The 25,276-nt window shown below is 40.0% G+C and overlaps 1 protein-coding gene across 7 annotated transcripts in view; it reads left to right on the top strand.

Moving 5' to 3' along the window:
* Positions 1-25,276, top strand: part of SPIRE1 (spire type actin nucleation factor 1) — a 142,387-nt gene that overhangs the window by 61,893 nt on the left and 55,218 nt on the right. For all 7 annotated transcript variants that reach the window (XM_042239299.1, XM_042239298.1, XM_015103674.3 and 4 more), the window contains one exon: positions 8,433-8,558. In XM_042239299.1, coding sequence (XP_042095233.1) covers positions 8,433-8,558 — 126 coding nt within the window. The remainder of the gene's footprint in view (positions 1-8,432; positions 8,559-25,276) is intronic.

The raw sequence follows: 25,276 nt of genomic DNA, 5'->3' as shown, positions 1-25,276 counted from the left end.
ATTCTACTCTGTACCCCCAAAGCCCCAACCACTGGCATCACCAATCTGTTCTCTGTACAAGGAGATGATTTTTAAAATGAAATGTTACGTAGATACAAGGAGATGTGTATCACAGCATTAATTACACTGTTTTGAAACTGTAAATAAATGACTTCCAGAAAAATGGTATATCAGCTACATAGATTATCATATGGTCTTTAAAATTATAATCATGTAGGTTAAGTAGCAGTGTGGGAAATTTTTAATAAATGGAGAAAAGACCACAAAATTCTGCATGTACTGACTGGTGTGTGTATAAAGGAAAGACTGTGTATGCAGACATAGAGAACAAACTTGTGGACACAAGTCTGTAGAATTTCCACTCCTCCACAAGCGTCACTTGTTTGGTAACTGTAGAGGTCATTTGGGGCATGCTGCCTGTATGCTTTGTTCTAAGTGTTTCAGCACTTGAAGAAAATTGCTTCTTTTAGTGTGAGAACATTACTTCCTTTAGTGTAACTCATCCTGCAGTTAGACTGCCTGGGTTTACTTCCAATTCTGCTGGCTAGGTGTGTGGCTTGGGTAAATTCTTAGCTATTGTAAATTTCTATTTCTTAATCTCTAAATTGAATTGACATAAGAATTAGATGTGATGATGCATATACACACAAAGAATAAAATAATTATCAGGTAATTCATTGAAACTGAAATAATCACCGGAGTTATTTTTCCTCTAAGGGATTATTTCTCATCTGTCTCAGTGGAAACTTCATGAAATTTCATGGGCTTAAAAAAAATTTTTTTTTGTACATTAAAAAATTGTGGTAAAATACACATAACAAAGTTTACAGTTCACAATTTAGTGCCATTAAGTAATTCACGATACTATCCAGCTGTCAGCGCTATCTCAGTCCAAAGCCTATTCTTTATCCCAGATGGAAACCTATCCCTTCTCCAGCCCATGGCAGCCACTGATCAGCTTTCTGTCACTGTGGATTTATGTATTCTGGTATTTCATATAAATGGAATCATATGGTATATGACTTTTGGTGTCTAGCTTCTTAGACTGAGTGTAATGTTTTTAAGGTTCCATGTTGTAGCATGTGTCAGTACCTTTTTCCTTTTTATGGCTTAATAAGATTCCATTTTGTGAATATACCACAGTTTGTTTATCCACTCCTCAGCTAAGAATATTTGAATTATTTTCACCTTTTTTTTGGCTGCTGTGAATGGTGCTGGTATGAACATTTGTGTTTCAGTTTTTGTTTGAATACCTACTTAAAATTCTTTTGGAAATACACCTCAGGAATGGAATTGCTGGATCACATGGTAATTCTATCTTTAACTTTTTGAGAAACCATCAAGCTATTTTTCGCAGTGGCTTCACCATTTTCATTTCTACTAGCAATACACAAGGGTTCCAATTTCTCCACATTCTTGCTAACACTTACTTTCCATTTTCTCTTTGCTTTTATAGCCATCCTAGTGGTTGTGAGTGGTATCTAATTGTGGTTTTGATTTGCATTTTCTTAATGACTTGTGATGGTGAGAATCTTTTTATTTGCTTTTTGGCCATTTGTCTACTTTCTTTGGAAGAATGTCTGTTCAGGTCCGTTTTTAAATTAGGTTGTTTGTCTTTTGTTGAGTTTAAGAGTTCTTTACGCATTCCGAATAGTAGATCATTATTAGATATATGATTTGCAAATATTTTCTCTGCTTCTGTGGATTGTCTTCTCATGCGCTTGATAGAATCTTTTGATGTACATTTTTTTTTAAATTAGAGGATAATTGTTTTCACAAAGTAGTATTCGTTTCTGCTCTACAACAACGTGAATCAGCCAGAAGTATACATATATCCAGGTTAGGCATTGCTCTGCTGACAAAGGTCTGTATAGTCTTCCCAGTGGTCACACATGGTTGTGAAAGCTGGACCGTAAAGAAGGCAGAACACCAAAGAATTGATGCCTTCGAACTGTGGTGCTGGAGAAGACTTTTGAAAGTCTCTTGGACAGCAAGGAGATCAAACCAGTGAATATTAAGGGAGATAAACCCTGAATATTCACTGGAGGGACTGATGCTAAAGCTGAAGTTCCAGTATTTTGGTCCCTGATGTGAACAGACGACTCATTGGAAAAGTCCCTGATGCTGGGAAAGAGTGAGGGCAGAAGGAGAAGAGGCATCAGAGGATGAGATGGCTGGACGGCATCACTGATGCAGTGAACATGAACTTGGGCAAATTCTGGGAGATGGTGAGGGACAGGGAAGCCTGGCGTGCTGCAGTCCATGGGGTTGCAAAAAGTTGGACCTGACTGGGCAACTGAACAACATACATATATTCCCCTCCTTCTTGAACCTTCCCACCTCTTCCCACCCCTCTAGGTTGTCACAGAGCACTGAATTGAGTCCCTGTGGTACATAACAACTTCCCAATAGCTGTTTTACATAGGATACTATAAATGTTTCAGTGCTATTCTCTCAATCCATCCCACCCTCTCCTTCCCCCACTGTGTCTACAAGTCTGTTCTCTATGTCTGTGTCTCTATTGCTGCCCTGCAAATATGTTCATCTGTAACGTTTTTCTAGATTCCACACACACAGATACAGATATATGTCATTATACAATGCTTGTTTGTCTGACTTACTCCACTCTGTACAGTCTCTAGGTTAATACACCTCAGTTAAACTGCCTCAGATTCATTCCTTTTTATGGCCAGGTAATATTCCATTGTATGCATGCACCACAACTTCTTTATCCATTCATCTGTAGATGGACATTTAGGTCGCTTCCATGTCCTGGCTATTGTATATAGAGCTGCAGGGAACATTGGGATACATGTGTCTTGATTTTCTCAGGGTATGTGCCCAGTAGTGGGATTGATGGGTCATATGGTAGTTTTATTCCTAGCTTTTTAAGGAATCTCCATACTGTTCTCTATGGTGGCTGTACCAATTTACATTCCCACCAACAGTGCAAGAGGGTTCCCTTTTCTCTCCAGCATTTATTGTTTCTAGATTTTTTGATGATGGCCTTTTTGACTAGTGTACAATTTTAACTTTGAAGTCTAATTTATCCATTTATAGCCATACCTTAGGGGAATTGCAAGTTTAGCTCCAGACTACTGCAACAAAGCAAAGGTTGCAGTAAAGTGAGTTACATGAATATTTTGGTGTTTCCCATTGCATATAAAAGTTACATTTATACTATACTATAGTCTATTATAAAGTGTATAATAGCATTATATCTAAAAAACAATACATACTTTAAAATATAAAACAAAAAACCAGTTACAATAGTAACAGCAAAGATCACTGATCACATTACCACAACAAATACTAATAAAATAATAAAAGTTAATAATAATAAAATAAAGTAAATAATAAAATAATGATAAGAAAAAGTTTGAAATATTGTAAGAATTATCAAAATGTGCCACAGAGACAAGAAGTGAACAAATGCTGCTGGAATAATAGCACTGATAAACTTGCCTAATGCACAGGGTCACTACAAACCTTCAATTTGTTAAAAACACACTATCTGCAGTGCATAATATAGTGCTATAGTAAAGTAAGATATGCTGTATCTAGTGCTTTTGGTATCATATCTTAAAAACTGCTACAAAGTTCATGACCATGAAGGTTCACCACTATGAAGGTTCACTTCACCTTCGAAGAGTTTTATAGTTTTGACTCTTAAATGTAGATCACTGATCCATTTTGAGTTAATATTTATGTATGCTGTGACATAGGGGTACAATTTTTTTCCCCCATGTGGATATCCACTTTTCCAAGCATCATTTGTTGAAGAGACTATTCTTTCGCTCCGTAATGGTCTGGGCACTTTCATCAAAAATCAGTCAAGCATAGATATATGGGTTTATTTCTAGACTCTCAGTTGTGTGTCATCAATCTGTATATTTGTTGTTATGCAAGTACCACTTTGTTTTCATTACTGCAACTTTGAGGTAAGTTTTTTTTTATTATAGCAATAGTGAAATTTATTTTTATTTAATTTATTTTTTTATATTACTTTACTGTATTGGTTTTGCTATACATTGACATGAATCCGCCATGGGTGTACATGAGTTCCCAATCCTGAACCCCTCTCCCACCTCTCTCCCCATATCATCTCTCTGGGTCATCCCAGTGCACCAGCCCCAAGCATCCTGTATCCTGTATCAAACCTAGACTGGTGATTCATTTCTTACATGATAGTATACATGTTTCAATGCCATTCTCCCAAATCATCCTACCCTCTCCCTCTCCCTCAGAGTCCAAAAGTCTGTTCTATATATCTGTGTCTCTTTTGCTGACTCGCATTCAGGGTTATCATTACCATCTTTCTAAATTCCATATATATATGTTAGTATACTGTATTGGTGTTTTTCTTTCTGGCTTACTTCTCTCTGTATAATCAGCTCCAGTTTCATCCACCTCATTAGAACAGATTCAAATATATTCTTTTTAATGGCTGAGTAAGAGTTGACTCATTGGAAAAGACTTTGATGCTGGGAGGGATTGGGGGCAGGAGAAGAAGGGGACGACAGAGGATGAGATGGCTGGATGGCATCACTGACTCGATGGACGCAAGTCTGAGTGAACCCTGGGAGTTGGTGATGGACAGGGAGGCCTGGCGTGCTGCGATTCATGGGGTCTCAAAGAGTCGGACACGACTGAGGGACTGAACTGAACTGAACACTCCATTGTGTATATGTACCACAACTTTCTTATCCATTCGTCTGCTGATGGACATCGAGGTTGCTTGCATGTCCTGGCTGTAAAAAACAGTGCTGTGATGAATATTGGGGTACATGTGTCTCTTTCAATTCTGGTTTCCTTGGTGTATATGCCCAGCAGTGGGATTGCTGGGTCATAAGGCAGTTCAGTTTCCAGTTTTTTAAGAAATCGCCACACTGTTCTCCATAGTGGCTGTACTAGTTTGCACTCCCACCAACAGTGTAGGAGGGTTCCCTTTTCTCCACACCCTCTCCAGCATATATTGCTTGTAGACTTTTGGATCACAGCCATTCTGACTGGTGTGAAATGGTATCTCATTGTGGTCTTGATTTGCATTTCTCTGATGATGAGTGATGTTGAGCATCTTTTCATGTGTTTGTTAGCCATCTGTATGTCTTCTTTGGAGAAATGTCTATTTACTTCTTTGGCCCATTTTTTGATTGGGTCATTTATTTTTCTGGAATTGAGCTGCAGGAGTTGCTTGTATATTTTTGAGATTAGTTGTTTGTCAGTTGCTTCATTTGCTGTTATTTTCTCCCATTCCGAAGGCTGTCTTTTCACCTTGCTTTTAGTTTCCTTTGTTGTGCAGAAGCTTTTAATTTTAATTAGATCCCACTTGTTTATTTTTGTTTTTATTTCCAGTATTCTGGGAGGTGGATCATAGAGGGTCCTGCTGTGATTTATGTCCGAGAGTGTTTTGCTTATGTTCTCTAGGAGTTTTATAGTTTCTGGTCTTATGTTTAGATCTTTAATCCATTTTGAGTTTATTTTTGTGTATGGTGTTAGAAAGTGTTCTAATTTCATTCTTTTACAAGTGGTTGACCAGTTTTCCCAGCACCACTTGTTAAAGAGATTGTCTTTTCTCCATTGTATATTCTTGCCTCCTTTGTCAAAGATAAGGTGTCCATAGGTGCGTGGATTTATCTCTGGGCTTTCTATTTTGTTCCATTGATCTATGTTTCTGTCTTTGTGCCAGTACCATACTGTCTTGATGACTGTGGCTTTGTAGTAGAGCCTGAAGTCAGGCAGGTTGATTCCTCCAGTTCCATTCTTCTTTCTCAAGATTGCTTTGGCTATTCGAGGGTTTTTGTATATCCATACAAATTGTGAAATTATTTGTTCTAGCTCTGTGAAAAATGCCACTGGTAGCTTGATAGGGATCGCATTGAATCTATAGATTGCTTTGGGTAGTATACTCATTTTCACTATATTGATTCTTCCAATCCATGAACATGGCATATTTCTCCATCTATTAGTGTCCTCTTTGATTTCTTTCACCAGTGTTTTATAGTTTTCTATATATAGGTCTTTAGTTTCTTTAGGTAGATATATTCCTGAGGTAAGTTTTAAAATTTGGAAGCTGGAGTCTCCAGCTCTCTTCAAGATTGTATCAGCTATTTGGGGCCCTTGCAATTCCACATGAATTTTAGGATCAGCTTTTCTATTTCTTCAAAAAGGCCTTTGGGATTTAGTTAGGAATTGCATTCAATCCATAGATCATTTTGTGTAGTATTATTATCTTAACTCAAGAGAAGACTCTTGAGAGTTTCTTAGACTGCAAGGAGAGCAAACCAGTCAATCCTAAAGGAAATCAACCCTGAATATTAATTGGAAGGACTGATGCTGAAGCTGAAGCTCCAGTATTTTAGCCACCTGATGCAAAGAGCTGATTCATTGGAAAAGACCCTGATGCTTGAAAAGATTGAAGGCAGGAGGAGAAGGGGACGACAGAGGATGAGATGGTTGGATGGCATCACCAACTCAATGGACATGAGTTTGAGCAAGCTCTGAGAAATGGTGAAGGACCGAGAAGCCTGGAGTGCTGCAGTCCATGAGATCGCAGAGTCGGACACGACTGAGTGACTGAACAACGACGACCATCTTAACAATATTAAGCCTTCCAACCCATGAATACAGGATGTCTGTCCATTTTTTTGTCTTCTTTAATTTCTGTCAGCAATACTTTATAGTTTCAGTGTGTAAATCTCACACCTCCGTGGTTAAATTTATTCCTTAGTAGTAGTATTATTTATTTTTTACTATTTAAAAAATGGAAATAGAATGTTTTTGTGTTGATCATGTATCTCCCACCTTTGCTAAAACTTCTTAGTGCTAATAATTTTTGTGGATTATTTACATATACGATTATACCATATACATAAAAAGATTTTAGACTTTCACACCAGGTTTTCCAAGTTGCAGGGCACAGCCTATTAGTGGGTTGTGAAATCAGTTGATTGTGTAAGTTTGATTTTGTAAAATGTTTGTGTATAAAACATACACTTATGCATGTGTTTGAATCCTTATGTAAAATGTATTTCTTACCATGAATTACAGTCAAAAATGTTATGCCATATTTCACAGCATGTAATTGGAGTATAAAATTGTGGGACTAGTGAAAGGTGGAAGTCCTAGCAGTTGCCTTTCATCACCTTGGAAATGATAATTTTATGTGAGAAGCTCTCTTCTGCATATAAAAATAATTGAGCAAAATGAACTCTGTTCATTGGTTGCTCTGTGAATAATTAAACTTGTGCAATTTTGCTCTCATGCTCCCAGTGCATCAGTTCTTAGCCTGTTTGTGAAGAAAGTTTGTTGCTGACACACTTGCTGAAATATTTTCCTGAGAATGTATTTTATTAAAGATAGTAATCTATTAAATTGCATACAATACTTATTACAAATGAAAAATAACAGAAAGCCACATTATGAAGGATATTATAAGCTACAAAGATATCGCTTACTCTCCAAAAGATACAAGTTATTAAATATAATAAATGTATATTAATGTCAAGCATATGCTAAAGAATAAAGGAGAACTTACAACTTTTTAATGCAGATACATTAAAACATAACTACTGTGCGCAGATGCAGAATTATTATAGAAAGATTAAATTATCCTAATGCATTATAGTCTTGACAGGATGTCTTTTCCAATCTAGTAAATTGTTTGATTTTTCTAAATTGTTGTGCATGGTATTAAATTGCATCTTTGACCCAGAAGTAGTTATGGGCTGTGTACCTGTTGATGACGTTAGGACTGGAGGTGTCACAGTTGCCCTCTGCCCTCTTTCCACCACTGCCCGTCTAATGATGAGGTATCTTCCCAGTGGTCCACATGTCTTCTTGGCATTCTTGTTACCAAATGGTACAACTTCGTGTGTTTTGGAATGAGCTTGGGCTTTAGAATCAAATATGACTGTGTTGAATCCTCCTCCCTTACGTTAACTTTATGACCATGGACAAGTCACTAGCTTCCTCTGAAGCCTCAGTTTCATTGCTATAAAGTGGTGCTAATTCAGGGCTACATGGAAGAGTAAATGATGATATGGTGTGTATATAATATGTCAAATATAGGACCTGGTATGGTAAATAATAAATGGTAGCTATTAAAATACCTGAGTTATGATCAGTACTCTGTAAGAGGTTGTCCCTCTTCTACTTCCAGGCCACACTTTTACACGCATGCTGTCGTTGTCAAGTAGAAGCTGATTCTGGAAGCTCACCTGTGCTGGGGGATTGTTAGTTACAAACCTCTCTTTCTGTATAATTGTGTGGACTTCCCTGGTGGTCTTGTTGTGCATTCAGCTTTGGGTTATGGGAATCATGGGGTTGCCTTGCCATGTGATATGAAAATGGGCACTACCAGGTTTGTCTGTATTTCAGGTACCTTAAAACCACAGATAATAAGCAGGCACCATTGTTTTCCTTTTCTGTAGCTGTGTGCTGCTCATCTCCCGACTGAAGCAGAGGCACCAAATCATTACCAGGCAGTATGTCGTGCACTGTTTGCAGAGACGATGGAGCTGCATACGTTTCTGACCAAAATCAAGAGTGCGAAGGAGGTGAGTGCTGCTGTTCCCTATTTCGGGCATTGTGAAAGACAGACCTGATTTCTAACACTGCCCATCATGTTATTTAAAGTATTTATCTCTGTCCTTCTGATGAGTGCTGAAAATTATTCAGGAAAGAAGCAACTTAGGCAAAATGAAATCTGTTCCTTAAAATGTTACCATGTGATAAAACAGATTTTCATAAAGCTTCCTTACAAATGGAAAATAAATATTGCTGAACTGGTTGAATCAGTTTCCCATATGACTTTTTTTTTTTTTTTTAACACTTTCTGCCTCTCTTTTTTCCATTTTAAAGCATGTTGATGTGTCTTTCAGGAAGGGATATGGACTTGGAAAGGAAGCTGTACTTCTGGTAATTTAACTTATATAGTAGATGTGATTAGATATTTAATGCAGGAGATGTGAATTAACGTTAAGATAATCCAGGGTCTCATGTTAGCTATTATTTATCATTGTCTAGAAGTTAAAAATACTGTGTGTGGAGTCCAAAGAAACTCACACAAGTTTATTTACAAGGTGAATTGCCATATTTTACATCCCACAGACACAGTTGTGAAGATTCTTGAGGTCTGGGTAAAGCACCTGGCACACAGTAAGAGCTTAGTATATGATCAGTGGTGGTTATCATTTCTTTTGTGACTAAAGTATGGAGTTTATCTGAGACACTAGGGTTTTTTTTTTTTTTGGTTTTTTATTTTTATTTTTTTTAATTTTAAAATCTTTAATTCTTACATGTGTTCCCAAACATGAACCCCCCTCCCACCTCTCTCCCCATAACATCTCTCTGGGTCATCCCCATGCACCAGCCCCAAGCATGCTGTATCCTGCGTCAGACATAGACTGGCGATTCAGTTCTTACATGATAGTATACATGTTAGAATGCCATTCTCCCAAATCATCCCACCCTCTCCCTCTCCCTCTGAGTCCAAAAGTCCATTATACACAGCTGTGTCTTTTTTCCTGTCTTGCATACAGGGTCATCATTGCCATCTTTCTAAATTCCATATATATGTGTTAGTATACTGTATTGGTGTTTTTCTTTCTGGCTTACTTCACTGTGTATAATCGGCTCCAGTTTCATCCATCTCATCAGAACTGATTCAAATGAATTCTTTTTAATGGCTGAGTAATACTCCATTGTGTATATGTACCACAGCTTTCTTATCCATTGCTCTGCTGATGGACATCTAGGTTGTTTCCATGTCCTGGCTATTATAAACAGTGCTGCGATGAACATTGGGGTACATGTGTCTCTTTCAATTCTGGTTTCCTCGGTGTGTATGCCCAGCAGTGGGATTGCTGGGTCATAAGGTAGTTCTATTTGCAATTTTTAAGGAATCTCCACACTGTTTTCCATAGTGGCTGTACTAGTTTGCATTCCCACCAACAGTGTAGGAGGGTTCCCTTTTCTCCACACCCTCTCCAGCATTTATTGCTTGCAGATTTTTGGATCGCAGCCATTCTGACTGGTGTGAAGTGGTATCTCATTGTGGTTTTGATTTGCATTTCTCTGATAATGAGTGATGTTGAGCATCTTTTCATGTGTTTGTTAGCCATCCGTATGTCTTCTTTGGAGAAATGTCTATTTAGTTCTTTGGCCCATTTTTTGATTGGGTCGTTTATTTTTCTGGAATTGAGCTGCATAAGTTGCTTGTATATTTTTGAGATTAGTTGTTTGTCAGTTGCTTCATTTGCTATTATTTTCTCCCATTCAGAAGGCTGTCTTTTCACCTTGTTTATATTTTCCTTTGTTGTGCAGAAGCTTTTAATTTTAATTAGATCCCATTTGTTTATTTTTGCTTTTATTTCCAGAATTCTGGGAGGTGGATCATAGAGGATCCTGCTGTGATTTAGGTTGGAGAGTGTTTTGCCTATGTTCTCCTCTAGGAGTTTTATAGTTTCTGGTCTTACATTTAGATCTTTAATCCATTTTGAGTTTATTTTTGGAGACACTAGTTTATTTTTTTATTTTTTATTTTTTTAGTTTTTTATTTTTTAAATTTTAAAATCTTTAATTCTTACATGCGTTGAGACACTAGTTTAAAACTCACAATGACACACAGCTTGGGGAGAGACACATATGAGATTTGTAAGGGAAGAAGGACAATACTAACTTGTATTAAAGTGAGACTCCTTAGCTGTGCTAATACGGAAGATTCGGGTGTCTGAGCCAGATGACCCTTTGTAAATCACCCTGAATGGATCTGTTTTGTTAATATATTTGTGAATGAGAGCTCCAAGCATTCTTCTTTAGGTCTAACCAGGATTCTGCTTGTAATTTGTCTTTTTTTGATGAGCTAATGAAAAGTTATGTCTGTTTTTCTAGGAATTTATAGAATTGGACCCAAGGGGAAGTCTTTAACAGGGTGGAAAGGGTGAACTGAATGTTGTTTGAAGAATAAATATAAACATATCTCATGGGCTAGCTTATCCTCCTGGGGAGGACCAGAGCACAGAGGGTCTGAGGGCACACCCAAAACACAGCCTCAATTAAGGTTTGGTGAATAATAGGTTTACTAGAAAGATCACTTTTGGTAATTATCTTCCCCAGCTTGTTGGAATTGAGATGGTCTTCTTCAGAGAGGCTCCTGTTATTTTCAGAGTGCGAGTAGAGTCCTGTGCAGTTAGGGTCAAGTAAATGAGTTTGTAGAATCTTTCTGACACAGGTGTTCTTGGGAATCATTTCTGAATTAAAGAACAGTATTAATAAATATTTTTTCTATTCCAGGGAGCATAAACAATTGTGTTTCTTTTTTGCTCTTGATGAAAACTTTGTTTTGCCAAATAAATTCTCAGAGATTTTTTTAAGTAAAAGTCTATTTAAAGAGACAGCCCACAAATGGAGTAAAAGAACATGAGTGTTTGGGACCACTAGTGGCTTTGATGCCTGCAGAGACTGGCCAGGCCCTGGTAAAGGTTGGGGACCTAGGGTCAGGGTTTTGGCTTTATGCCCCACTGTCACCTCCAGCAGCACCTGATGTCTGGGTCATTATAGATACTGGTTCTGTCCAGTTTGATCATCTCCTGCTCTGGTTCCTTACTTTGCTGATCTCTCCTCAGCTTTTTCCATCCTTCTTTCTAGAAACTGTGTTCCATGTTTAGAAAAATCTCCTCTGAACCTCAGTCTTCTCTGAGGACTCCTGCTCCCCCAGGCAGTGCTTTCTCTGCCTCGTCTGTGCGAGGCTGCTCTGCTCTCATGGCTGCAGGTCTCCAGACTGGGTGGATGGGTGATGTTCTCGGTCTGCTGCTGCTTAGTCGGGACTCCTCACACTTGTACCAGAACCCCACACCATCCACTTCTGCTACTCTTGAGCCCATTGACATTGTCATCTGCCATCATCTCGACTGATTTGTTTGATGAAAAGCAACTCCAGTTGTGTATCCTTGACCCTCCTCTACCTCAGCACTCTGGATTCCTGAACATACCTTTGAAAGTGAAAGTCACTTGAGTCGTTTCCAATTTTCTGTGACCCCATGGACTATACAGTCTGTGAAATTCTCCAGACCAGAATACTGGAGTGGGTAACCTTTCCCTTCTCTAGCATATCTTCCCAATCCAGGGATCGAACCCAGGTCTTCTGCACTGAGGGCAGATTCTTTATCAGCTGAGCCCCAAGGGAAGCCCGAGCATACCTTTGTCCTCATGATAACCTGCTATCATTCCATCTTGGAAATCACCCCTGATGCAGCTCTGTCCTTCGAACTCATCCCTCATTGCCAGCTGAACTGGTCTTGTCTCTTGACCCCCCTACCCCTTTTCTTCCAGTTTATCAGCCCTTCCTGGATTCACTCCCTGTCCTCTGTGGATGAGAGTCTGTTCAAGAGTTCAGTCCACATGTGCAACCTGGAGTATTCCAGTAGCTGCCTGCTGGCCTCATCACTGTGAATCCATCCAGTTCAGCTTCCACTGTGTCTGGGAGTGATTCCTGCAGATCACAGATCTGACCTGAGGGGTCCGACTCCAGGCCCAGACCTCCGTGTGGTTTTCCAGGACTGAGCCAAGGCCTGCTTTCCCTAGCAGGCCGCCCTCCCTGCACAGGACTTGGGTGCTGCACTCTGGTTTTCTGAAGGCGACAGTGAAGGCGCCAGAGGACTCAGGCGCTCTGCCCATGGCTGTTCATGTGCACCTCATCGTCCAACGCCTCCACTCTGAGGCACTTACCTCCCCTCTTTCCCTCCCAGCAGCCCAGGCCATGACGTATTTGCAGTGAGGAAGCCCCCCACCTGCACTGCCCGTCGTCTGACCGTACTGGTGCTATCTTGGGAGGACATGGAGCAGGGGAGCAAAATACCCTTGTCGGCCTCTTGGCTGCACGGACACAGAGGGGAATAAGGGCCAGTTGCCACTTTCAGTTTGGCTGGCCCTTCTGACCCTTGGACACCTGGCAGCTTGACACAGGCAATTTGCTTCCTGGTTAACGTGACTCCGATTGCCTGGAGGGTGAAATGAAACTCCATTGTGTTGCCTGTGAGGCCTTCATGGCATTTCACCTACTCTTGTTTTATTCTCCTTTTCAGCTCTCCCTTTGTTGCGTTTTTGTGCTCTCCAGTCAGAATTAGTTAGTTTCTGAATATGCTGTGCTTGCTGTACGTCTGGGACCCCAGTATAATACTTCATGCTTTCTGTCTGGAGTTCTCTCCCTGCCTTGTCTTGTTGGTGATCTCTCTCTGACCCGTCTAAACCCTGCTCATGTGTCATCTCCCTCCACCCTTCACTTCCTTTGTGTCCTGTACTCCCCGCACTTCTCATGCTCTCTGGGAGTTCTTATGTCTTTGAGCTCTTTCTCCACAGCCGGGCTGGACATTTCTTGAGATAAATGACTGTGCTTTAAGTCATCTTCCTCTTAATGACTCACTGTAGTGTGTGCACGCAGGAAACACTCTGGAAATGTTTGTTGAACTGAAATAATTTATGCATTGTATCTGTGTTTTTTTAGAATATCAGAAATTTTCTGGTGGAAGGCATTGTTGACTTTTGGAAACATTATGATCCAGATATTTCTAGTAAATATGAGAAGTTTTATGGCTGTCATTGAGGTCTTGAAATGCTCTCCGTTCAATTTACACAGAAGAGATTATTTAACAGGGAGTCTTGAGAAGGCAAGCTGTGAAACCTGTGGAAATCCTGACGTGAATGTTCTGTACTGTTTCATTACAGATTTTATACTCATGCATGGCCTGTCAACACTGAGGTTTTAGGAGTAAAGTTTTACAGGGTCCAAGTGGATTCCCCCTTCCTCTTTGATTTATGCAGTTTTCTTGAAATTAGAAAAAATTTTTATGCATATTAGTTCATGCTTGTATGTTAGTCATTTTAACCTTTAACCTAGTCTCAGGAGTGCTAAGTCCACACTAATAAAATACTCTGTGCTAATTTGGTATTTTTCCTGAAGATCTCAAAATATATAATTTAAGAATCAGATAGTCTTTCTTCTATATCTATGAGTTAGTGCATATCAACTGGAATTTTCAAAGTATTAACCTGATTCAACAGGTTGATTACAGATTATCAGTGATGTTTCTAGCAACCATATATCTGTGTATATGTGCATGTGTATATATAAAATTAGGGTAGAATATTAGTGTCAGAACATTTGAGCTCAGTGTTGATGTTCTTGATTTGATAGACCAAAGGTATTTTAATTATGTTAAACTTCTTATATGCTCAGTTGGCAGTTTATTAAAATGTAGAACCTATAATCAATTTCCAAGTGTTGTAATTGTATTAGGAGGTCATTACATTTGCTAGACCTGGCTGCTCTGCAGAGCACAAGGCCTTTAGTTCATCTGTTTATTTAGGAGGCAAATTCATTTTCATTCTAATCCCTTTTCATAATGCAATGATTTCCTTCTTAAACAATGAATGAGACCCTTGAAGATTGTTCTCTAAATGATAGGATTTGGATTGGCTGCTGTTACTCTGTCTCAGAGGCAATTTGATACCCTGGAAAATGAGCACATAGTCCAGTGTGTCTCCTAAGCAGTTGATACTCTGGGATGCAAGTGTAGATGGAGGAACTGTCCTTTCAGTGCCATACACTCGGTGCAGCAGGTCATATGAAAGATGAGACAGCCATGCGCTCGTGCCAGTGAACCCCCTACCCAACCACAGCCTGGTCCCAACTGGCTGGTGTGGCTGGTGAGCAAGTGCAGTGGAGAGGGGAGAATTGAACTTGGCAATTTCAAGTGTAAATTATTTTGGTTGAAAAAAGGAAATTATATTAATGGCAGTGTGCTTTCAGTTCAGTTCAGTTGCTCAGTTGTGTCTGACTCTTTGCGACCCCATGAATCGTAGCACGCCAGGCCTCCCTGTCCATCACCAACCCCTGGAGTTCACTCAGACCCACGTCCATTGAGTCAGTGATGCCATCCAGCCATCTTATCCTCTGTTGTCCCCTTCTCCTCCTAGTTCAGTGCTAAGTAGTTTTTGAGCATCCGTCCCTGATTTTGTTATTGTTAAATGAAATTATCAATTCCTCACACTTAAAGCCCTGCTGCTTCTCCAATTATTTACGCCCACAGCTGCAAAGTGGCCACTCTTGCTTGCTTCACTTAGTCTCCATGAACAGCCCTGTGATGCCCACTTTGCAGATCAGTAAACTGATGCTTAGCTTAGTGGTTCCCACAGAACGATGCTGTCAGCATTTCTGATGGCTGCGTTTCTATCCCACATGCTCTCCAGCCTAGCACCAGCACCCTTGGCAGTTATTGCTGTCTCCCTGCAAGGATAGTCACCTGTAGCGCACTGTCCTGGAAGGTGGCTGTCTAGAGTCCTTGGAGGAGATTCCTCGTGTGCACTCAGATTCAGGCTCCTGAGCAGCAGGGGAAAAGGGCGTGTGAGTCAGAATAGAATTTGGTGCTGAGGAACAAAGAGGCTCATGAGGGAATGTGTGTGCGAGTGTGTGTGTCTGCCTCACACATGCACACAGATGGAAATAGGATGGGAGGAGGAGTGGTGTCATTTAAGTTTAGGTGTGAAGTAATATGGAAATGAGAAAAGAGAGGAGTGGCGTAGAGATGTCAGAGATGAGAAAAAATTGTGTTAAGACTAGAAAGTCAGTTGACTGGTGTGGTGTGTTCCTAGCAGCTCTGACACTACTGTCTCCATGTAGAGTGTGTGGTGAGCCCAAGCCCCATTCCCCAGGAGGCACTTTGTTTCACAGAAGAGGTTTAGCTCTTTACTGTAGTAGGAAAAACTTGATGTGTCAGAGAAGTATGCTGTTTAAAGATAATCTTTCTTTTGAAAAAAATCTTTTTCTCAAGCAAATAACTCATTTTTTATTTATAGTGTATCTAAAATATTTATATCAACATTGACCTTTTTAATTAATTAATTTTAATTGGAAGGTAATTACTTTACAACATTGAGGTGGTTTTTGCCATACAGCGACATGAATCAGCCACAGGTGCACGTTTGTATCCCCCTCCCTGAATCTCCCTCCCCACCCCATCCCTTTGGGTTGTCCCAGAGCACTAGCTTTGAGTGCCCGCTTCCTGCATTGAACTTGCACTGGTCATCTCTTTTACATAAGGTAATATACATGTTTCGATGCTATTCACTCAAATCATCCCACCCTCGCCTTCTTCACATAGTCCAAAGTCTGTTCTTTACATCCGTGACTCTTTTGCTAACAGCCTTGCATATAGGATTGTTGCTACTGTCTTTCTAAATTCCATATATATGCATTAATGTATTGGTGTTTCTCTTTCTGACTGACTTTATTCTGTATAATAGGTTCCAGTTTCATCTACCTCATTTCATCTACCTCATTCACTGATTCAAATGCATTCCTTTTTATAGCTGTAATATTCAATATGCCATTGTGTATATGTACCACAACTTCCTTGTCCATTCGTCTGCCAATGGACATCTAGGTTGCTTCCATGTCCTTTCTATTGTAAACAGTGCTGCAGTGAACATTGGGGTACATGTGTCTCTTTCAATTCTGGTTTCCTTAAGTGTATCTGCCCAGTAGTGGGTTTGCTGGGTCGTATGGTGACTGCAGCCATGAAACTAAAAGACGCTTACTCCTTGGAAGAAAAGTTATGACCAACCTAGATAGCATATTCAAAAGCAGAGACATTACTTTGCCAACTAAGGTCCGTCTAGTCAAGGCTATGGTTTTCCCTGTGGTCGTGTATGGATGTGAGAGTTGGACTGTGAAGAAGGCTGAGTGCCGAAGAATTGATGCTTTTGAACTGTGGTGTTGGAGAAGACTCTTGAGAGTCCCTTGGACTGCAAGGAGATCCAACCAGTCCATTCTGAAGGAGATCAGCCCTGGGATTTCTTTGGAAGGACTGATGCTAAAGCTGAAACTCCAAGACTTTGGCCACCTCATGTGAAGAGTTGACTCATTGGAAAAGACCCTGATGCTGGGAGGGATTGTGGGCAGGAGGAGAAGGGGACGACAGAGGATGAGATGGCTGGGTGGCATCACTGACTCGATGGACGTGAGTCTGAGTGAACTCTGGGAGTTGGTGATGGACAGGGAGGCCTGGCGTGCTGCGATTCATGGGGTTACAAATAGTCGGACATGACTGAGTGACTGAACTGAACTGATGGCAGCTGTTTCCAGTTTTTTAGGGTACCTCCACACTGTTCTCCATAGTGGCGGTACCAGTTTGCATTCCCACCAACAGTGTAAGATGGTTCTGGTTCCCTTTTCTCCATACCCTTTCCAGCATTTATTGTTTGTAGACTTTTTGATGGCAGCCATTCTGACCAGTGTGAGTAGTTACCTCATTGTGGTTTTAATTTGCGTTTCTCTAATAATGAGAAAGGTTGAGCATTTTTCATGTGTTTATTAGCCATCTGTACGTCTTCTTTGGAGAAATATCTGTTTAGTTCTTTGGCTCACTCTTTGATTGGGTTGTTCATTTTTCTGGTATCGAGCTGCATGAGCTATTTATATATTTTGGAGGTTAATTCTTTGTCAGTTGTTTCATTTGCTATTATTTTCTCCCATTCTGAAGGCTGCCTTTTCACCTTGCTTATAGTTTCCTTCATTGTGCAAAAGCTTATGTTTTAAGTCCCATTTGTTTATTTTTGTTTCTATTTCCATTACTCCAGGAGGTTGATCATAGAGGATCTTGCTGTGATTTGTGTCAGGGAGTATTCTACCTATGTTTTCCTCTAAGAGTTTTATACTTTCTGGTTTTACATTTACATCTTTAATCCATTTTGAGTTTATTTTTGTGTATGGTGTTAGAAAGTGCTGTAGTTTCATTCTTTTACACGTGGTTAACCAGTTTTCCCAGCACCACTTGTTTAAGAGATTATCTTTTGTACATTGTATATTTTTGCCCCCTTTGTCAAAAATAAGGTGTTGATAGGTGCTTGGATTTATCTCTGGGCTTTCTGTTTGGTTCCATTGATCTATATTTCTGTCTTTGTGCCAGTACCACACTGTCCTGATGACTGTAGCTTTGTAGTATAGTCTGAAGTCAGGCAGGTTGATTCCTCCAGTTCCATTCTTCTTTCTCAAGATTGCTTTGGCTATTCAGGGTTTTTTGTGTTTCCGTAAAAATTGTGAAATTATTTGTTCTAGTTCTCTGAAAAATACTGTTGATAGTTTGATAGGGATTACACTGAATTTATAGATTGCTTTGGGTAATATACTCATTTTCACTATTGATTCTTCCAATTTACAAACATGGTATGTTTCTCCATCTATATGTGTCATCTTTGGTTTCTTTCATCAGTGTTTTATAGTTTTCTATATATAGGTCTTTTGTTTCTTTGAAGTGAAGTGAAAGTCGCTCAGTCATGTCTGACTCTTTGCAACCCTATGGACTATACAATCCATAGAATTCTCCAGGCCAGAATACTGGAGTAGGTAGCCTTTCCCTTCTCCAGGAGATCTTCCCAACCCAGAGATTAAACGCAGGTCTCCTGCATTGCAGGAGGATTCTTCACCAGCTGAGCCACAAGGGACACCCTTTGTTTCTTTAGTATTCTTTAGTATTTCTTTTTATGCTAAAGTATAAAATACTTTAGTATTCTTAAGTATTTTATTATTTTTGTTGCAATGGTGAATGGGATTGTTTCCTTAATTTCTCTTTGCTTTTTCATTGTTAGTATATAGGAATGCAAGGGATTTCTATGTATTAATTTTATATCCTGCAACTTTACTATATTCACTGATTAGCTCTAGTAGAACAGTTAGCACCTATCCTACTCAAACTCTTCTGGAAAATTGCAGAGGAAGGCAAACTCCCAACTCATTCTATGAGGCCACCATCACCAAAACTAGACTAAGATGCCACAAAAAAAGATAGCTACAGGCCAGTATCTTCCCTGGGTTGGGAAGATCTGGCGAAGGGAAAGGCTACCTACTCCAGTATTCTGGCCTGGAGAATTCCATGGATTGTATAGTCCATGGGGTTGCAAAGAGTCGGACATGACTGAGCGACTTTCATGTCACTTCAAAGAAACAAAAGACCTATATATCCAGATGTAAAAATCCTCAACAAAATTCAAGCAAACAGAATCCAACAACATATTAAAAAGATCGTACATCATGACCAAGTGGACATTATTCCAGGGATGCAAGGAATCTTCAACATTTGCAAATCAGTCAGTGTTATGCACCATATTAACAAATTGAAAGGTAGTAACCATATGATTATTTCAATAGATGCAGAGAAAGCCTTTGACAAAATTCAACACCCATTTATGATAAAAACTCTCCAGAAAGCAAGCATAGAAGGAACATACCTCAGCATAATAAAAGCTATATATGACACACCCACTGTAAATATTATCCTCAATGGCAAAAAATTGAAAGCATTTTCTCTAAAATCAGGAGCAAGACCCATACTCACTACTCACCACTACTGTTCAACAGTTTTGGAAGTCCTAGCCACAAGCAATCAGAGAAGAAAAAGAAGTAAAAGGAATCCAGATCGGAAAAGAAGCAAAACTCTCACTGTTTACAGATGATATGATCCTCTACATAGAAAATCCTAAACATTAATCATTTTTAAAAGCCCCTTGATTTTTGGTGATTCGTATTCTTTCACTTAGAGCTTCCCAAGTGGTGCTGGTGGGAAAGAACCCACCTGCCAATGCAGGAAACATAAGAGATGAAGTTTCAATCCCTGGGTTGGGAAGATCCCCTTGAGGAGAGCAATGTTCTTCCCTGGAGAATCCCATGGACAGAGGAACCTGGTGGGCTACAGTCCATAGGGTCACAAAGAGTTGGTCGGATATGACGAGAGCGACAGCGTGCGTGCATTCTTTCACTCATTATTCATATGACTGCATAAGTCAAATAAACATTGCTAGATTTCTTTATTCTTCATTATATAATGGGAAAAGGGGCCAATTAGACATGGTTAAGATTCCTTCTAGTCTTAAAATGCTCTGCAGAAAGTACAGTTCATGTGACTAAGCATTCAATAAGATTTTCCTTATTTTTGTATAAGTCTTATTTTGTGTAGGTAAACTGTATACAGATACATGTTTTAAGTGCATTCCCACTAAAATTTGCTCTGAATTTAATGTACACTATTTTATGCTGTTTAATATTTTAAATTTGAGATGAATTTTATAAGAAAGCTCAGTGTTGTCAATGTTGAGCTCTAAAGTCAATACTGATTACTACTGTACTGATGTCAGTGGGGACTAAAAACTTGTGTATTTTAAAAATCTAGTGGTAAACCAATCGCTGGAAAGAAATTCCTAAAACAATTATCAGTCACAACTGAGTGAGGAGTAAAAATAACCAAGCATTCTGAAATATTATATGTTCATATTGTTGAAGTAAGAATGCTAAATAGAAGGCATGTGAAAGATTTTTAGAGTCTTAATTTCTGTTAGAAGATTATATATTCCAAATGATGAAAATCTTCTCTCCTTGAAGTGTCTTGTGCCATACATACAATCCACCTTGGAATGCAGGTATAATACCCCCAAACATTTTGATCCCTGAGGGATGAGATGTTTGATAAGAGTAGAGCCATCTTGGATTTCTTCCGAGGCAGGATCTCACGGTATAGATGGTCATTTCTGATTATCACATCAGAATGGTCTTGAATCTCTTCTCAAGTGTAGCTGCACCTCTGGTGCTTCATTATTAAGTTTCTTGCTGACATCTTAAACCCTTCTTATGAATGCTGTGTTCATTCACCCTCTCAGTTATGGTTCTTCTCTTGTATCCTCAGTCCTCAGCTGAAGGGTGTCCGAGGCCTCCTCAGACGCCCTCATAGGGTGAGTGCACTCCCTGTCTCCTTGAAAGTCACATTGCTCTGTGTATTTCCTCTCTAGCAGCCATCGCAGTCCAGAGCTGTCTTGCTGGTCTCTCTTCCTGGTCACTGATACCTGCCACCAGGACACATTCTCAGAGAGGACAGAGACCTTTTCTCTCCAGTTCACTTGCTGCATCCCTAGTGAATTAATAATAGAGCCTCTGTAAATGTTTGATCAGTGGTGAATGACGTGGAGAACTTGTGGTTTGGATGTTGGACCTCTAGTTTCTCGCCAGGTTTCTAGAACCCTGGTGCGCTCACCCCTGACTTGTCTGCAGATACAGAGCTTCTTTAGTGTCCCTGTGCTTCCTTAGGCAGCAGTCTGACCTCTTGCCCCTGAGCTGTGGCACAGCCTCCTCATGTGGTTTCCCTCTTCACATATGGAGCCTGTCCTCCAGCGCTCCGTGCCCATGTGAGGATGGTGCTGGCTTCTCAGTGCATATAGATGGGACATTTAGACCTGTGAGCACGGCATCAAGACCGGGTAGTAAGGCCCCATCTGAGCTGTGTGGCTCTTCATTCCCCGTGCTCACCATTGTGCAGGCTTTGCTGCCCTCCCTCCAGCCCCTGATGCTAAGGGCCTCTGCACCTGCTGGGACTATCCTTTTCTTCTCTCACTTAGAAAGTGCCTCTTTACTGTTAGGACCTAGCTCAGATGCCCACTGTCCTAAAATGGTGTTACTGATGGACGTTAATTTCTTTATTCTCTGTGTTCATTCATAGAACACTCTGCTCTGGCTTCTGTCACTTATCACACTGTATTGGGATGACTGTTGACATATGTCTCCTCACTAGACTGAGCTTCTTAGGACAAGGACCATGTTTATATTGCCAACCCTGTCATAGACTTAGGGACCAAGGACACATCTCCTATTGTCTTTTTAGGTGTCCTTCCCTTGCTGCTTCCTTGGCCTCAGGCAACATTAGGGTCCTTCAGTAATGAGATTTTTTTTTTCAACCTGGTTGATGGCGTGTTTTGTTCTAGAGTTCAGTTTTTCTAAGGGTTTAATGCATTAACTTTCAAGAAGAAATGGAGCAAAACAGAATTAGCCTTAAGTCTTTTATAGTCACCACATGTATTTGAGCTGCTGACCAGGGAACCTGAGGAGTATGGGTAAGATAGAGTGCTCCTGGATTTTTACTAATTTTTCAGAGATAGCCACTCTAAGGAAATTTATATAGTTTGAAGGGAAAAAGACCCAAAGTCCTCAGCTGCAGCTCTGGGCTCAAACAGTGTATGTCACTTTCACATGAGCACTTAAAATCCCTGAGTGTCTCTTGCTCATTTCTCTGATAAGGACATTAACCCTCACAAAGTCCTGAGAAGTAGGCAGTCCTACCTTTTGCCTCCTGCTCACCTCACAGAGAGGAGTCTGAAGCCCAGTTCAGCAGAATACGCTGTTAGCTGCCTATGGTGACAGAAATGGGATTAGTGCCCCTCTCTTGTAGGAGTAGTGACAAAGGCCAGAAGTGAATCTGGCGACAGGAGATGGGGATGTATGGGAGGAGCCCGTAAGCCAGAGTGTTGGACTGTGCGGACCTGTAAGACTGCAGCAGCTGTATTCAGCCTTGCAGTTTCTGGTGACTGAGGAAGACCTAGGTCCCAAAGGAATTAGGATCGAAGGGCAGAATTTCATCATTCATGCGATACATCTCTCCTGTTTGGCAGTTGCAGTGAATGACAGCCAATATTTCTTGCACACTCACTGTGTGTAGACAAGGCTCTGAGCCTGCAGTGCACATTAGCTCCACAGCTCTCCCAGCAGCCGTACATCTGCTGGGGACACAGGCTGAACACGGTGCTCCACTAGGAGCTGGGATCCAGGAACAGCTGCCCCGGCAGTGGGTATGGGCTGTGGCGTGGGAATGGAGGCGCATTGGGGCCCCTTTCCTGTGCTCAAGGCTCCAGAAGAAGCAGCATTACTCCAGGGCCTCAGTTTTCTAAGCGTTTGAGTGATTCTCACTCACATATGACTTTTACTCCTGTTTAGTCGGATTCTTCTAATTGGATAAATCTTACCCTACGTATAATAAAACCCTATAATGGGAGGATGATTTCTCAGTGTCCAGATTAGAACCAGTCTGTTTTTAGCTGCTAGTATTTGACCATATATTGAAACTGTGGGCTAAGAAGGTGAGTGGGAAATCAGCATGGTTTGTTACGAATTTTCAAAAGATTATTTGAGTAATTTTACACAATATCATCAAAGCTATTGCTGTAATACATTACTGAGTGATTTACATGTATTAGTTCAGTTACTGCTTGTATAGAATCATAATTTTGTGATGAAATCCTTGAGCTCAGTTAATCTTAAATAAAATATTGCTAAAATATTTTACTTAAAATATTATATATGCATATATATAAAGTATCTTTACGTTGCTGAGGGGAAAAACACTTTTTAGAAACAATCAGGCTGTTATGAAACTGTCTTTTGTCTGTTTTTTTAAGTTAAATAAACACATTTTATAACCTGTAATCGGTTGAAAAAAATCAAATATTCCCCCTCCCAGTATCTCACAGCCAATAATCACATCCACCTGTATCCTCGTGCCATCACCAGTCAGCATATTGACACCTCGGATGTCTACCGTGATGCAGCTTCAGGCTGTCTTCTGCTTGAGCACACTCACAGAGATAAGCCACAAGACCTCTGTCTCATTCACATGTTGAAGTATATTTTAATTAGCTTTCTCATATTCCTGGCCTACCCTCTCATGTCTGCTCCCAACACCTCTAATAATAAAACTACAACGACATTTAGTTCAGTTCAGTTGCTCTGTCGTGTCCAACTCTTTGCAACTCCATGGACTGCAGCACGCCAGGCCTCCCTGTCCATCACCAACTCCCAGAGTTTACTCAAACTCATGTCCGTCAAGTCAGTGATGCCATCCAACCATCTCATTCTCTGTCGTCCCCTTCTCCTCCCTCCTCCAGTCTTTCCCAGCATCAGGGTCTTTTCAGATGAGTTAGTTCTTCTCATCAGGTGGCCAAAGTATTGGAGTTTCAACTTCAGCGTCAGTCCTTCCAATGAATATTGAGGATTGTGACGACATTTAAGTTAACTGGAAATTTCTCCCTACAGCCAAAATGGAATTCTGGTCCTTCAAGTGGTGAACATATTGTTAGAAAGAAAGAATCTACCACCAGATGTCTGTCTGTAAGATTGCCATTTGTTCGTTTTAATTAAATCATCTATCACTATAACTTTTTAGAGTCCTTGGCAAAGTCTCTCTCTTTTCTGTTTGATTTGTTGTTTTGTGAATGTGAGCAACTCCCAGAACACACACCTCAGCAGCAACAGTAAAATTACCTTCTCTTTGCCTTTAGGTTTCTTTGCCTTCGTTACTACCCTCCCTATTAAAATGTTTCAGAAGAATCTTTTCTATAAAAGATCATGTCAGAACTCTTCTACCTGTCAGGTCCTGTAACTTCTTGAACTTATTAACTTTAACAAATAAACAAATTCACATACTTCAGGAATCCAGGAGTAGTTCAGGAAGCCTCACCCTCTGTCTCAGCCACTCATAGTCTCTCCCACAGAAGAGACCGTTAATTTCTTCTGTGTCCTCGCACAGACAATTTATGTATAACTAATAGAAAAATAGCAATATTTTTTCTTCCTTTTTTATGCTATTCTGAACCTTCCTTTTTTTCATTTAATATTGTATCTTGTAGATCATTTCATGTCAGCGTATAGTGTTCACATTTAGTGTGTCTTCATGATGTTCTGTTGTGTGGTTAAACTGTAATTGATGTAGTCTGTCATCTATTGACAACAAATTAAGTTGCTTCCAGTCTTGTGCTTTTTACAAACAATACTGCAATAGATAGTTTTTAACTTATTTTTCATGGGTGCTATTTTCATGTGTGTCTTACATGTGTAAGACAAATTCCAAAAAGTAGAATAGCTGGGTCAGAGAAATTGTGCATTTATAGTTTTCATAAAATATTAAATTATCCTCCATAGATGTTTACTAATTGATACTCTCTGAAAATGTGTAAGAGCGTCTTATTTTTCTACATCTTCACAATGTGTTTCCTAAGTGATAAGTAAAAATTTATCTTTCATAGTTTTAGTTTTTGTTGTTCAGTTACCAAGTCTCTTTGCGAACCCGTGGACTGCAGCATGCCAGGCTTCCCTGTCCTTCATTGTTTGCTCAAATTAATGTCCATTGAGTCAGTGATGCTATCCAACCATCTCATCCTCTGTTGTGCCCTTCCTCAATCTTTCTCAGCATCAGGATCTTTTCCAGTGAGTCAGCTCTTCACATCAGGTGGCCAGAAGTACTGGAGCTTCAGCTTCAGCCTTCATCCTTCCCATGAATATTCAGGATTGATTTCCTTTAGGATTGACTAGTTTGATCTTGCTGTCAAAGGGACTCTCAAGAGATTTAGTTTACATTTTACTTTTAGTTTACATTTTCCTTATTATGAATGATATTGGGTACCTTTTCAC

Source organism: Ovis aries, chromosome 23 (assembly GCF_016772045.2).
Source record: "Ovis aries strain OAR_USU_Benz2616 breed Rambouillet chromosome 23, ARS-UI_Ramb_v3.0, whole genome shotgun sequence".
Lineage (NCBI taxonomy): Eukaryota > Metazoa > Chordata > Mammalia > Artiodactyla > Bovidae > Ovis > Ovis aries.
The sequence above is the reverse complement of the archived record's forward strand: the minus strand, read 5'-3'. Positions and strand labels throughout refer to the sequence as shown.